Source organism: Cryptomeria japonica, chromosome 9 (assembly GCF_030272615.1).
Source record: "Cryptomeria japonica chromosome 9, Sugi_1.0, whole genome shotgun sequence".
NCBI lineage: Eukaryota > Viridiplantae > Streptophyta > Pinopsida > Cupressales > Cupressaceae > Cryptomeria > Cryptomeria japonica.
The window spans coordinates 741,142,176-741,157,246 of NC_081413.1; the positions used below are offsets into that span (position 1 = coordinate 741,142,176).

A 15,071-nucleotide genomic window follows, 5' to 3' on the forward strand; every position below is an offset into this window, starting at 1 on the left:
TGATGGCAATACTCATGTGAAAAATGGATCAATGAAGTGTTGTTCTGGTTCCTGTCCACAAACTTCCCAAAAACTGATCTCAAAAAGCTACTCCCCCTGAGCTATACATTACTTCTTATGTCCCTTAACATTTTTCATATCCAACCTCTCCCCATTTGACAACAATGCCAAAGCTGGGGTAAATAAATGAAAGAATCAAAAATTGTGTTTACCGGATCTAGATGTACTTGAATATATCTGGGTAAGAACCCTTCAAAAATGCCAAATAAGTGTCCCAATCGGATTTTAAAGTTCACAAAATTGATACAAACCCATTCAGAATGTAAGCATGCAATTCTTCTTCTATTAATGTTTTCGGTGTGGGCATATTCATCTATTCCATACTTTCTCACTTATGAAGTAGCAAAGTATTAAGTTAGGGACTTACTAAGCCTCTCAATTCTCTGGTCCACCGGATTAACCTGTCCTTATCTTTCTCCAAGGCTTAAATTTTTGACTCTAAAAGAAAAAATTGACCATCAACAATGTTGATCAATGACTCAGTACCATCAAAACTGACTACAATTTGTTCTATCTTGTCCTTATCCTCCTTAATTTTATTGTCTAGGTCCGTTGTTAGTTTTGTTGTGTTAGTGCAAGATCGGTATATACGACTACATTGGTGAAGTGCTTCATCAATCCTTGTTATTTTTTTTGTCAGCTTAGCTTTGTCTGATGTGATCATATTATCACAAGTGACCTTCCTAGTTGCATTGTATCTTTCCAACAACTGTCGGTTTGACACTTGTTGAAGAGTTTTGTACTCTTTTGCAATGTGCTCAGTCAAACCTTTAAGCTTACTGGAGGGACTAGCTACCTGATTAACCTTGTGTTCCAATGCAAGGTGCTGCAGGACTGGGATGGCTTGCTGAATCACATGCTTGTCCTCAGATCCTTCCTTCATTAACTTTTGAGCTGCAACAAACATTAACTCAAAACTACTCAACTTCTCTATGTTCTTCTCTCCAAAATGCCTAAAATCTACTTGACTAAATGTGTCAAGTGCCAACAATGAGGGACCAACAACCAGTGAGGGTGTCGGTACCTTGAATTCATTTTGTTCTTGTCCTTTCTGCTTCTCCTCTACCTTCTAATCCTCTTTAACCTATACCTTCTCCTCAACACCAGTGGCTTCGCCACTTGGTGCAGTTATATCTTCTGCCATTACATCAATAACCAGAGCAAAATTATCCTCAATATATGTTGGTTTATTTTCCTCTATATCCTATACATTTGTGATTGTTGGAGGAATATCCTCAGTTATTTCTTATCCAAAACCGGTGGATCTTCACCTAATATACCTTTCCCTCAAGCATCAATCAAGATGTCCAGAATGTCAGACTTAGGAGGAATATCGGATGATGTAAAGAATCCTAGATTATCAATAAAGAATTGTACCCATGCCTCATGTGTCTCCTTAACTATTACATTCACTCTTCCTACCATTAAGCTGATATGCTTGTGCTTACTTCGGAAAATTGTTTTATTTGCAAATTCAAGACATTGTTGCATCTCTTCCTCAGTTATAGCACCACAAACAGTCAACAATTCATGAATCTTTATATGTTTATCTTCCTCAACTGCAGATAGTCTCCTAGCATCTAATTTATTATACAAATCTGTCATAATTTTCTTTCCTATCTCAAGTAAGGCCTTCTTATATATATCTAGGTATAACAAAACTACTTCCTCAATTCCCTTTTGCTCAACATCATCCATATTCTCACAGTAGTATTGTAAATTACTCAAAATTTGATCCTTAGTAATTTGTTCTACCAATTCATCTATAGATAAAGGAGGGATAACTTTAACACTTTTACTAGATTCAAGAGCCATATCTAATTCATTTTTCTTCTTCTTACCGGGAGTGGGAGATGTCTCTTTCACTGGTTTCCTCTTCTCTATAGACTTCCTCTCCTTCAATGATTTCTTGAGAGCTGTCGGAGGGGTGACCTTGGTTTTCTACTTCTTTCCTTCCTCAGGATTCTTCCTCTGACTTCTCATGTAAATTTTGGGTATCTTAGGAGGTTCATCTTTAGTCTTAGATCCAGGAGCAACAGGGCCAATAGAGGTTTCTGGTTTCTTCCTTTTCATTATACCTTTCTGGTTGTTTCTACCGGTGAGGCCTAAACTTCTGCCGGAGGAGATGACTCCGCTAGTCCAATAATCTATTTGATCTCAGTAGACATCTTCTCAACAACCTGTCCTACCTTCTTTATTTGACCTTCCCTCTTCTTCTTACTGAATCCAATTTGTACCTCCAATTCCTTTTGTTTAGCTATCCCAAAAGTCTTCTCTGACTCATCTACCAGGGCATCTATAAGCATCTTGGCATATAGATCCAAGATCTCTGCATCAACTTCATAGCCCATCTCAGTTTTCCATACCTTTCTAGGCTGCAATTATTCCATTAAAGTTTCATCTTTCTTAACCATAAATAAGATCTCAGTAGAGTACTTATCAACAATGTGCTTAGGCACTCTTTCCCTTTAATTTGTTTCATTTTCTTCTGAAAAGCCTTGAAATAAGCCCATAAAATTTTGTCTCTGTCCTAACCTATGCTTCTTAAGGCATCCTTGATTTGCTTCCCTACAAGAATGTCAAAGGACCATTTCCTTTTAGCAGATCTTGGGGTCTCATTAAGAAATAAAAGCATCAAACAAACAACAAGATTACCATACCAAAATACACCTTTCTTTTCTCCCTTAATCTACCCTAGGTTCAAAATTAAATCATCACACATCCACTGACATAGATCATATTTCTCATTCTCCTTAACCATCTTATGTGCATAGTAGATACAAGAAATAGAGACAGAGTTCAACCAATTAGATTGAGTTACCTTATATCTAGTGATCATACTGGCAAATTGCATGACCTTGTCCTTGATAGTGCTTATCCTCATTGGCCGGTTAACTTATTGACTTCATTATTCAAAATTTTCTTCATTCTTAGTGTTTGTCCAGCCTAGGGAAAACTAGTGATTGCATGAATAGCCTCCTTAGTGATCTTATAAGGTTGGTCTAGCCACATGAATTCACCATGGACATGACTCAACACATACTGAATTATTTCATCTTTAAACTTAGGCATCTCCAAAATATTAGTGAAACCCTATTCCTTCAGATTTTTGAATTCCGATTTGATCATGCCATTCTTGTCCAATAATGTTTTCATATACATGGTCTTGATCTCTGATGTTCCTAGTTACTCCAAGATGCAGTGCATATATGCTCTGACATCCTCGACATAGAGTACACCATCAGGAACCCTTGAAAATGCACCTACCGAATCATCAACCTTTGCAATCTGGGGATACTTCTTGAAAACTGGGCGTGGATGATCCTTCATGTCAACCACAACAGGGGTTGCCACATCTTCTATAGTAGGAGAAGATCTAGAAGCCATTGTGATTTGAAAAGACAACTTAAAAAATGAGAAAATACCTCACAAACTTCGCCAGTGAAAACCCTTGGAAATCCATTCTGAATGCATTAAAATCCGCCTAATAATGCTCAAGATCTCTCAGAATTGCCTTCAACTCGCTTTTCTTTTCTCTGAATGCTTGGTAATGGAAAAATGAATCACTTTAGCCTTTTAACCTGCAAAACCCTAATTCCTCATTGACATAAATGCTTGTTGGCATATCATACCGGATCCAAGATCCATCAAATCTGTGCTGGCGAATCTCCAGACAGATTTCTCCAATTTTTGAAACAATCTTTCAGACCACTACCGGGAGTAATGCAAGATCTATCATCAATTTTCCTCCACGTAAGGCTAATGCCTTAGTTATCGGATGAGTTTCCTACTGATGTAGGATCATTTTGCTTTTCCAGTTGAGTAACTGGGGTATTTGCTTCAGCCGGTTATTCCTTAGACTTTCTAATCCACTTCTTCTCATGCTCCTTCTGGGTATCATCAACCTTTTGTTTTCCCTTTTCATCATTTCCTACCCATGGGTTCTCGCTTCTGCAAAATTTAGCAATATGTCCTATTTTGTTGCATGCATAACAAGTGACATTGTTCCTTTAAATTACCTTGTTGTAACCTTGATCATTTCTTGACCTACATTGATTAGCCATATGCCCAAACTTTACACATGCATGACATCTCACATTCATTTTACAATCTGTTGTTCTATGACCATACTTTTTACAATTTGAACACTAACCGGACACTGAATTATTATTCTAATTTTCTCTATTTCTGCATTGACTTTCTCTATGACCAAACTTATTGCAAACAAAGCATCTACCATTAAATTTATGTGCATTGGGTTGTCTTACCAGTGATCTCTGATTCTGGTTGTCTGGTGGATTAACCTGATTTGCAATACTAGAGCTTTCTCCATGTTCAAATCCAAGACCCCTAGTGTCTCCAGTGTCTCTTTGATCCTTCAATAATTCATCAAGCTTTACAGAACTGACATTGAAATTTTCTTTGTATTCATTTGTAGCATCCAGATCACTTCTTAGGACTGTCACCATTCTTTCCAACTCTTGCTTATTGTTCTGTGATTGCACCAATTCAGTTCTCAACACATCATTCTCATGTGCTAACCTAATGCATTCCTCAGATCTGTCTTTTAGAGATATGGCAATATTTTCTTCATTCTTCTTCCGATCTTCAATCTCCTTGGACATCCTCATGGTTATGGCTTGCATCTCATTCTTCATGACATTATTCTCCTTACTCAACTTCTAACATAGTTCCTTGAATGCATTATTTTCTTCATCATCCTGATTTTGTAAGACTTCCTTCTTTGTAGCTTGAGAAGATGACAAACTCTCCTACAGGGTAAGGATGAATTCTTTTGCAGAATTCAACTCATCTTGCAACTTCAAGTTCTTCAATCTTTCAGAATCATAGTCTTCAAGTGCTACTTCAAGGTCTTTCTCAAAACTCATCTCCATGGATTCTGGATATAGGATCTTCCTCAAAATGATAGAATTATTCTGAGGCACCAGGCTCTAATACCAATTGTTGGAATCCAAGAACACTAAGAAGGGAGGGCGGGGTGAATCAGTGTTCTGCCGGTTAAGTAAAATTTAATTCCTTTACATACTTTACCAATTAATAGTCAGTATGCACATAAACAAAATATAATGAAGAGTAAAGAAACCACAAAGATCAACACCATAACACCACATATTTATACGTGGAAAACCTCAAAGAGGAAAAACCATGGCGGGATTTGTGACCCACGATATCTATCCACTAGCTAGTTGAATAAACATTACATAAGATGGGGGCCTACACATGCAGGAAGGCACACTACTCATCACAAAGGATCCTCACTAACTACAAATATAAAGTATTTAATTACAAACAAAATCCTGAACTCTGAGTATGGATAAGATATGCTAGATGAGTTTCAGTTTTAAGTACAGACTGTATCGATTATCACTATCTCTTTCCTTACTGGTAACCTTGTTCGCTTCCCAATCCTATTGACAAATTACCAAGACTGATAATAGATCATTACATTCGCATTTTTTTGATCAATATATTGCTCGCATAATATCACATAACCTATCGTATCTATATCCCAAAATGTCCTAGTTGGATTGACTTATATACCCTTTACATACATAAACATGAATGCCTTATGTCAACTTACAATCATATTACAAAAGATAAATGCATGTCAGCCTAGACAAAAATATAAACATTAATCTTTGTGACCATTTTCGCTGAAACCTTTGCCGGATCAATCTTCTATGTCGGTCTCCAAATACTAGTTCCTAGTTAGTCATTTTCCCTTAATATCGGATGTTAAACCTTGAATACCAGATAAGTATCCAATCCAAAATAATGTGTGTTGCCATCAATGACAACACCATAAGCCTGAATGAGTGTCAATTGCCAACAAATAATCTATATGCTCCTGAACCATATGTTGCTACCACAACAAAGGGACCTAACCAGTTTGGCTCAAATTTACCTTTCTTTTCTTGATCTTGCTAATTTCATGGAATTTCTCTTAGAAATAGATCTCCAATCTGAAAAATGTGTGGCTTAACTCTGTGGTTGTAACTTCTCACCATTATTTATTGGTATCCTTTCAAATGATCTGAAGCATTTTGGCGATGCTCCTAAATCAACTCAAGTTCTTGAAGTCTAGAGATTCGTTGTTCTTCTTCTGGGATAAGACCTTTCAAGGATACTCATAGAGAAGGTATCTCTACTTCTATTGGTAATATGGCTTCTGATCCATAGACTAAGAAATATGGATTTTCCCCTGTTGGTGTGCGGATGCTGGTTCGATATGCCCAAAGAGTAGGATTTAGCTGAATATGTCAGTCTTTACCAGCTTCATTTACTGTTTTCTTCAAGATCTTTAGGATTGTCTTATTTGATGCCTCAACTTGACCATTTCCCTATGGATAATATGGTGTAGAAAACCTACGTTGGATATGAAATCACTCACATAGTTCCTTCACCTCTTGATTTTTAAATGGCCTCCCATTATCATTAATGATGGTCATAGTGACTCCATAGCGACGGATTATGTAATTCAGGATGAATGATGCCATTTGCTTTCCTGTCACCTTTGTCAAAGGTACTACTTCAATCCATTTAGTAAAATACTCAATAGCAGTCAAAATGAACTTATGTCCATTAGAAGATCTGAAGGATTTATCTTACCCACTAGGTCAAGACCCCATTGGGAGAATGGCCATGATCCTGCCATATGATGTAGTTCTTGTGTTAGTGCATGAATGAGATTCCCATGGATCTGACATTGCTTGCATTTCTTGGCATATGTAAATGAATATCTCTCCATAGTAGGCCAATAGTAAACTAATCGAATAAGTTTCTTAGCTAGTGTCAAACCACTTGAGTGCGTGCCACAAATACCTACGTGGACTTCATTAAGAACTTTCTCAAATTCCTCTTGTTTGAGACATCTCAGTAGAGTTCTATCTAGACCTCGTCTATATAAGGTATCAACAATGATAGTATATCAGGACGACTGACGGATAAAATTTCTCTTTTGATTGCGGGATAGGTAAGGAGGAAGGATATTCTCTTTTAAGTATCAATAAGTTTGGCTATATAAAGATTGATCAGTTTCAGATATATGGAAAATCATGTGGGTATTATGGGATTCAACAGTAGGATTCAAGATATCTTCCACCAGGAATTCATAACGTTGTTGATTTTCTTGATTCTACAAAAGAGATGCTGTTGTAGCCATTGCATCTGTTGCTTTGTTCTCATTCTGTGGGATCTAAGTGAATGATATTTCTTCAAAGTTCTCTTTGTATTCTTCAACTAGCTATTTATAGGGCATCAACTTATCATATTTTGTTTGATAATCATCATTTATCTGGTTGTGGACATGTTCATCTACCTTATCCTAAGTCCGTGGGATGTTTGGATCTTTTTCTGGAAAGTTATCGCTTCCGAAATCTGAGACATTTTTCTGGCTTAGAACACTAGAACCACTTGGACCTATTTGGCTATTGGCAGATCTTGTGGATTACTTCCATAGCTTGTAGAGCTTATTTCATTGTTTCCAATGTTCCTTGGCGTGTAGCCGACCTTCCCTTGGGTTTGCACTTCATTCTATGGATTTTTTGGAAGGATCTATTTGGTCGAGGTCGACCTTGTTGTTTTACACATTTCATTTTGTTCTTTGGCATTTGTTCAATCTTGGGCCGATGCAAATCATTCTTGATCATATAAATCAATGTAATCGAGCATTAGAATTCAGTAGTTAGAACTTAGAAGAATAATCCTGAGGTTAGGATGTCTAGAGTTGGCTCGCATTCTTTCTTGAGCTTGCATGTTGCATAACATGCATGTTTTGTATTCAGGCTTGTGAGCCGAATCTAGAGAGATTGCATGTTGCTAACAGTTTGTAACTGATTTTCATGATATAATATAGTTTGTTCCTATATTGCCTCCATCACATTGAGTTGATTTTGTTGTGTAACTCTTGTTGCACAGTCTAGGATATTCTCTTTGAGGACACTCCCTGCTATGACTACATCACTTGTTTTGCTACTAACCATAGTGGAATAATATTGTGGGTTCAAATCCCACTACGATTTTTCCTATTTGGGTTTCCATGTAAAAATTTTGGTGTTATAGTTGCATGGTTACTTGTTCTATGTTCCTGTACTTTGATTTCTTTACTTTCTTTGATGTTCATCCGGTGGTTAAAGAATCAAATTAACAAATTCAAAATTTGCAGAACAATGATTCACCTCCCCCCCTCTCAGTGTTCATTCATTCCAACAAGAACCTTATCTATAACTAATATAAAATGCGTTGAACCCATTCCACTTATATACTAACTAGACTACAAATCTATGCTAAAAAAATATTCTCTATGCTCATTACTTGAAGCTTTAAGGATACTTTTTATATAATTTATTTAATGTGGATTAAGTGCATAAGATATATGGTGAGGAGGAATAGTTTTTTAATTATAATTAACAAACAAAACCCTAAAATTAATGGAATAATATAATGCCTCAGATGAAGGGTGGGTACTCTTTCTTAAAGATATATGTTACATCTTAGCTAGAGAAGGTAGTGATTAGTATAGAAATCAAATAACTTATTAGTGGGGGGGACTTTTATACCACTACAAGTTTCACTTTTAACTAGGCAACGACTCCTATTTATTTATTCTTACTAAGATATCGATTGAGATAAATAAATGTGAATGTAAATGAGTGTTGAAAAGTAGGTTAAGATGTGTTTTATCTTTTACGACAACATGATAACATCAGAGGTTCAAGTGAGCCATTAACATCATCAATGTGATAATATCAAAAAATTGAGAATATTTATGCTCAAGTTGGATCAATAAAATAATTTTCAATTAAACCATATTGAGAACATGTAATATCAAATTGTTGACATTATTAGGTTATGATAAGTGAGAAATTTGAGAATAGTAATAAATGGTAGAGTAAATATTTAACCTCTACTTTCATATAATTAGTTTGGGTCTTTGATTGATTTCTAATCTTACCATAAGTTGCTAAGGTTAGTGCTTCAAGATATGAACATTATTTAATACAACAAAATCCACTTCTTGAATGCTTGGCTTTATAATACAAGAACTTGATAGGTACATAAATGCCAAAACAAGTGGCCTACCCACCATTTATGAACATGTAGACTAAGGTTTATTTGAAGATCCATTGGTCAATCATTTTTTAAGAAAATGACTTATATTCCACTCTTATAGGAAGTCATTTCTTCTCGCATATGTTGTCATTTTATTTGTGATAATAGTCAACTTTATTCATGCATACAAGTGTAAATTAAAATTAATTAGAGATAATATTTTCCATGTATATAGCCCTTAAGAATTTTTTTAAAAAATATAACATAAATATTAAATTAATATTATATTATAATCTATTTTATAAAAAGTTTATTAAAAAAAATATTGCTATACAAGATAATAAGAAAAATAAAAATTTAACTTAAAATATTCAATATTTTGCTTGCACTTCAAATCAGTGTCTTTGTTTCACAAAAAATGATAAATAGATAAAGATAATGTGTTACAATAAATTTGCATTTCTAGATTTCTATTTGAACCGATTAGAAAGTAGTAAAAGAAAATATTTAATAAAATCATAAGAAAATGTACATATTTCAAAACATTGGTAATCCTTAGAACCGATTATCTTCTATCTAGTGTGTACATTTTCTTATGATTTTATTAAATATTTAATAAAATATTTAATAAAATCATAAGAAAATGTACACACTAGATATTGGTAATCCTTAATAAAATCATAAGAAAATATTGAACCGATTAGAACATTACCCTTGTGCTTTGATTATCACTCCTACATATTTCAAAACATTGGTAATCCTTGACATGAAATGAAGTACAAAGAATTTAGGTAAATATAAAAGAAAGGGTGTGCACTTTCTAAGATTAGATATTGGAATAGGGTTTCCATGCTACAAGGAATGAAATGTTATTCATGGCTTCCTTATTGTAAAAAGATTCCTTATTGTTGAGTAATAGCTTGATAAAATTAACCAATTACCAAAATTGGTTTGAGAGGGAGTACAAAATTCTTAAATTGAATGATTGGAGTACTGAGTATTAAATTACAACTGCTTAAGGGAGGGTGTTGGAAAAAATATGTTGTATTAAAAATAGATACAATGTTTTTAAACTTCTAAAAAACGACAATTAATAGTTTGATGATAGAACATCAAATCATACGTATGAAATGTTCAAGTTTCACATTGGTATCTTGTGTATGGAAAATAATAGTTGAATTCATTATTTTGGAGAGAAGGTAAATGTTATTAATTGATAGAACACATCTTGTGATCATGGGAATGATTGAGGATAATAATATCCAGGGGTCACCTGGATTTGCAAAATCAACCCATGGCAAAGATAACATAAGTTAATTTGATTTTGATGCAAATTACGAATAGGGAGTAACCATTTATTTAGAGCTAAGTGCATTCCTCTTTTGCATAAATAATTTTGTAATAGCATTGCGTATTTCAATTATCACCCCCACAATTGTTTGGATTAATTTATGCTAATGTGTATCCACTGTATTAAAATTAACCTAGACTAAACGTAGATTAAAAAAAATTCCTTTATAAGAATTTATTCAATAATGTTTATATAAATAATTCTTGTACGTACATTTTTCCTTATACCTCTTTACTACAAGTGCATCTCCACGAAACATACAATTACATTGAATGTTATGTTGTAAAGTATCTAGCACATGACAATATTACTTCTTAATATAGTCTTTGCATAGTTTATCTCTATATTATGCTCACTAATAGTTGTTTGTGTCATATTGATCACATTTACCTTCTCTTCAAAATAATGAATTTAAATATTATTTTCCATAGACATGATACAAATGTGAACCTTAAATGTTTCGAATATGTATTATTTGATGCTCTACCTTTAAACTATTAATCATCATTTTTTTAAAAAAATGTTTTATTTATTTTTAATAAATCTTTTTTTTTTCCAAAAACACTCCCCTAAACAACAATTAAGTATTCAGTTGTATTCATTCACATATCCTATCATACCTAGTTGTCATTCACACATCTCAAAGATTAAACATGCTATGAATATTTTAATCGATGCACTAAATAGAAGTAGAATATGCATAATCATTGTAGAGCATCTAGATGCCTAGATATTATTATCCTCAATATGCATAATCATTCTAGAATGTCTAGATGCCTGGATATTATTATCCTCAATCATTCCCATGATCATAAGACGTGTTATATCAATTGATCACATTTACCTTCTTTCCAAAAATATGAATTCAATTATTATTTATCATAGACAAGATACCAATGTGAAACTTGAACATTTCATACGTATGATTTGATGCACTACCATCAAACTATTAATCATTGCTTTCACTTATAATTTTTGAAACTTTTTATCTATTTTTGTAGAACATATGTTTTCCAACACCCTCCCTTAAACTAAACTATATTTAAGAATTTTGCACTCCCTCTCAAACCAATTTTGGTACTTAGGCTAATTTTATCAAGCTATTACTTAATAATAAGGAAGCTTTTTACAATAAGGAAGCCATGAATGACATTTCATTCCTTGTAGCACGGAAACCCTATTCCAATCCAGATATGCCCAAGTTTTCCCAACATCAATAGTCTTGTAGCACCCCGCAAATAAAGGAGAAAACACCCTGGTTCACATGACTTGTACATGGAGTGAGATATACCACTGAAAAAGTAAACACGTGGGAAACGGTGCTTCCCAGGCACGAATCAATTTACAGTTAAACTTTCTTTTTATTCAAGGTGGGGATGCAATAAAAAAAATATGGTGCAGGGTCAAATCCATCCTTAACATAATGGGGGTCCTACACGGATCTTAATTTCCTCCCACATCCCATCTACCCAACTATGCAATGTTCGTACTTTGAGCATATTCCGGTGCCTGCGAGTCGGCAACCATGCCCAGCACCTGACTTTAAAAAGGGCTTTAAACAATACAATCTTAGGTAGTAGAACTTGCAAGAAATCAATATTCATCTGTGTGTCTGTGAATTGAGGCATTTCTGGAGAGTATGGTGACGACTGGTTGCAGGTCTTGTTGCCGACATAAAAATCATAAAAAGGGACTCTGGTCTCCCGAGGAGGATAAGAAACTCATGGCTTACATCTCCAAGTTTGGACATGGATGTTGGAGCACAGTACCCATGTTAGCTGGTAACTATGTGGGCTTACTTTAATATTCTTTTGTTTAGAACCTAGATACATAGATAGATAGATGGATATTCATGGGGTATGCGCATAATTAGAGGTAATTGATGATGTTTCTGATTCTTGGTCCTTTTGCAGGCCTTCAGAGATGTGGGAAAAGTTGCAGGCTGAGATGGATAAACTACTTGAGACCAGGTTTGAAAAGAGGTGCCTTCTCCATCTTGGAGGAGAAGCTCATTATTGAAGCACACTCTGCCCTAGGAAACAGGTCATTTCAATATTCTAATCTGTTTTACTTTTGGGTTTTGTTGGAGCAATCTGCATTATAAACTGTATAGAGTGCACGATCACGTTCAGAGAATTTTCATGCATTTTGAAAACTTGTTCATAATGTTTGATAATCTTCGAATGTTTTGAAAACTTGTTTATAATGCTAGACAAAATAGGAAGAATACCATGAAGTTCATTGGAATATAAGTTTTTCATTGAATGATAATCTTTGAATATTTTGAAAACTTGTTTATAATGTTAGACAAAATATGAAGAATACCATAAAGTTCAGTGGAATATAGATCGCATTCAATGATCTATTATCGAGTCTTATAGACACAAAACTCTGCCTGTTTTTGTTTGTAGCTTGGAGCTTAGTGATTAGTAAGCTTTATATTTCAAAACTTAATGAGATATATTATAATCAAACAGGCCGTCCATGTTTGTCAAGCTACTTTCTGAACAATCATGATCACACTTACATCTACTTTCTGAATGATCATGATCACATTTACATTTACATTCATAGAAGTTCAGAACTTTTAGATTATATTGTGTATGTTTTCCATTTAATATTTCAGATCGTACTCAATAATGATATCATCAAGTCTTTTAAAAACAGAACCCTCTGTCTATCTCTTAGTGATTAGTAAACTATATATTTAAAAATTTAATGCGATATATCATAATCACAGAAGGTCCATAATTGCCAAGCTACTTTCTGAGCGACCATGATCACATTCAGATTCACACAAGTTGAAAACTTGTTCATAATGTTTGGAAAAAGCTTGAAGAATATCTTAAAGTTCTTCAAGAAGAGAAAATTCCTCCCATATTTGTTTGTTTGTAGCTTAGTGATCAATAAATTCTATGTTTGAGAATTTAATGCGGTAAATTTCAATCAAACAGGTGGTCCATGATTGCCAAGCTACTCCCTGGGCGAACAGACAATGAGATTAAGAATTTCTGGAATTCTAGCATTAAGAAGAAGCTCATTCATATGGGTATTGATCCCAACAATCACATGCCCAACGATTCCTCAAATTCTTTGCAGATCAATAAAGCTTATTCATCTTATAGGACGCAGTTGAGCACTGAAAATGACATCCAGAAATGCACTTATTTTGCCCCAGAATCAGATAGAGTCATGGAAACTGTTAACAATTCACAGCTTACCAGCTCCGTTGAATCTTCTCATTGTATGTCCACTTTTGATGTGGTCGCAGCAGTAGATGAACTCTTGCAGAGAGACGATTCTAATGAGCTGAGTCTGTTGGAAACTTCAGCTCAAGATTTGAGCTTCTATGCCAAGTCAGAAAATGGAGTTTTCTCAGAGTTTGGGACACAATCTCAAGCTGAAATAGATATGGGTGAAATGCTGATTTGGGAAGGACTCCCTGCTGTGACAGACCAAGAATTACAATATGTTACACCACATATGGAGATGGATAACATGGGATTTAACATTCCTTCTCATGATCAAGTCTCAGTCGATGACTTCAGTCATGGGCAATCCTTCTGTAATGGGGTAAGTACAGAATTATTCCAGCACAATGGATTGGAATATGTGCAGAATTGATATAGTTTGATAGAACTGTTATCTATTCGTTGATAGCTCTAAGATGATCACGAATAACTAGAAGATGCAGTACTTATAGATGTCTCCATTAGGGCACTTTCAAGTCTTGTCAAAGCTCTTTTCATTGTGGCTTGGGTTGTTAATCTAACTGGTCTGGATCACTGTGAGAGAGTTTATAATGCTTGGCTTGGGATCTCTTGTATTAAACAATGGATTCATCGCATGGAGGCAATTCAAATTTCTGCACTCGTATATATATTATCATACAGCCCTCATTATGAGAATGCAATTTCAGTCTCTTCTACTTCCATTTCGATGAGAAGACTTCCCATTATATAATAGGTCATTACTGAACCTAAAATTGTCTAGTTGCTTCTGATTGCCCGATGTACCAAGGCCTCCATTAGTGGGCTGGCAATCTAAGCAAGCACAACTCCATAAGAGCTACAATAATATGTAAATTTCCGTATTCATATTACCAGATTGAATGTGGAAGAGTAAGTTCATATTACAAAATAAATGGTTCAATAGTTATAGATCAAAATGTTTAGTTATTCATGGCATTAAATCTTCGTATTGTTATATCAAGGTGCAAATTTATGTTTGATCATTGTACTCACAAGCATTATGTTCTAGTTGATCTAGTGTATTCATGAGTTTGAATCTTTATACATTGAAGTTGTTGCATTCATGTTAGCAAACTTTCATTGAAATAATATGTTCACAAGCTTTGTGTCCCTATTAGGCCACTATGCTCATATATTTGGACTATTTGCATTGATTTGGACTCCATTCATGCCAAGAATGAGATCCCCCATTTGTGGTCTCACCTAGATCAAGCTAGGCTAAAATTTCTCGTGTTACCAATAAATAAATAAATATTTTGTTAAAATTTACCTGTATAATTTCAAATTTAAATTTGCTGATCTATTATATAAGTAGAGATTTATATGAACTCATCTCT

At 34.5% G+C, this 15,071-nt stretch overlaps 1 protein-coding gene across 1 annotated transcript; it reads left to right on the forward strand.

Moving 5' to 3' along the window:
* Positions 1-11,989: 11,989 nt before the first annotated feature.
* LOC131038644 (transcription factor MYB32) lies at positions 11,990-14,396 on the forward strand. Its single transcript, XM_057971133.2, has 3 exons — positions 11,990-12,264; positions 12,397-12,526; positions 13,438-14,396. The coding sequence occupies exons 1-3, from the start codon at positions 12,123-12,125 to the stop codon at positions 14,105-14,107; spliced, it is 942 nt and encodes a 313-aa protein (XP_057827116.2). The 5' UTR covers positions 11,990-12,122; the 3' UTR covers positions 14,108-14,396.
* Positions 14,397-15,071: the final 675 nt, after the last annotated feature.

Coding starts and splice junctions, on each gene's coding strand:
- LOC131038644 (XM_057971133.2), top strand. CDS start 12,123: ATGGTGACGACTGGTTGCAGGTCTTGTTGCCGACATAAAAATCATAAA. Junction 12,265..12,396: donor CACAGTACCCATGTTAGCTG/GTAACTATGTGG, acceptor GTCCTTTTGCAG/GCCTTCAGAGATGTGGGAAA. Junction 12,527..13,437: donor CACTCTGCCCTAGGAAACAG/GTCATTTCAATA, acceptor TCAATCAAACAG/GTGGTCCATGATTGCCAAGC.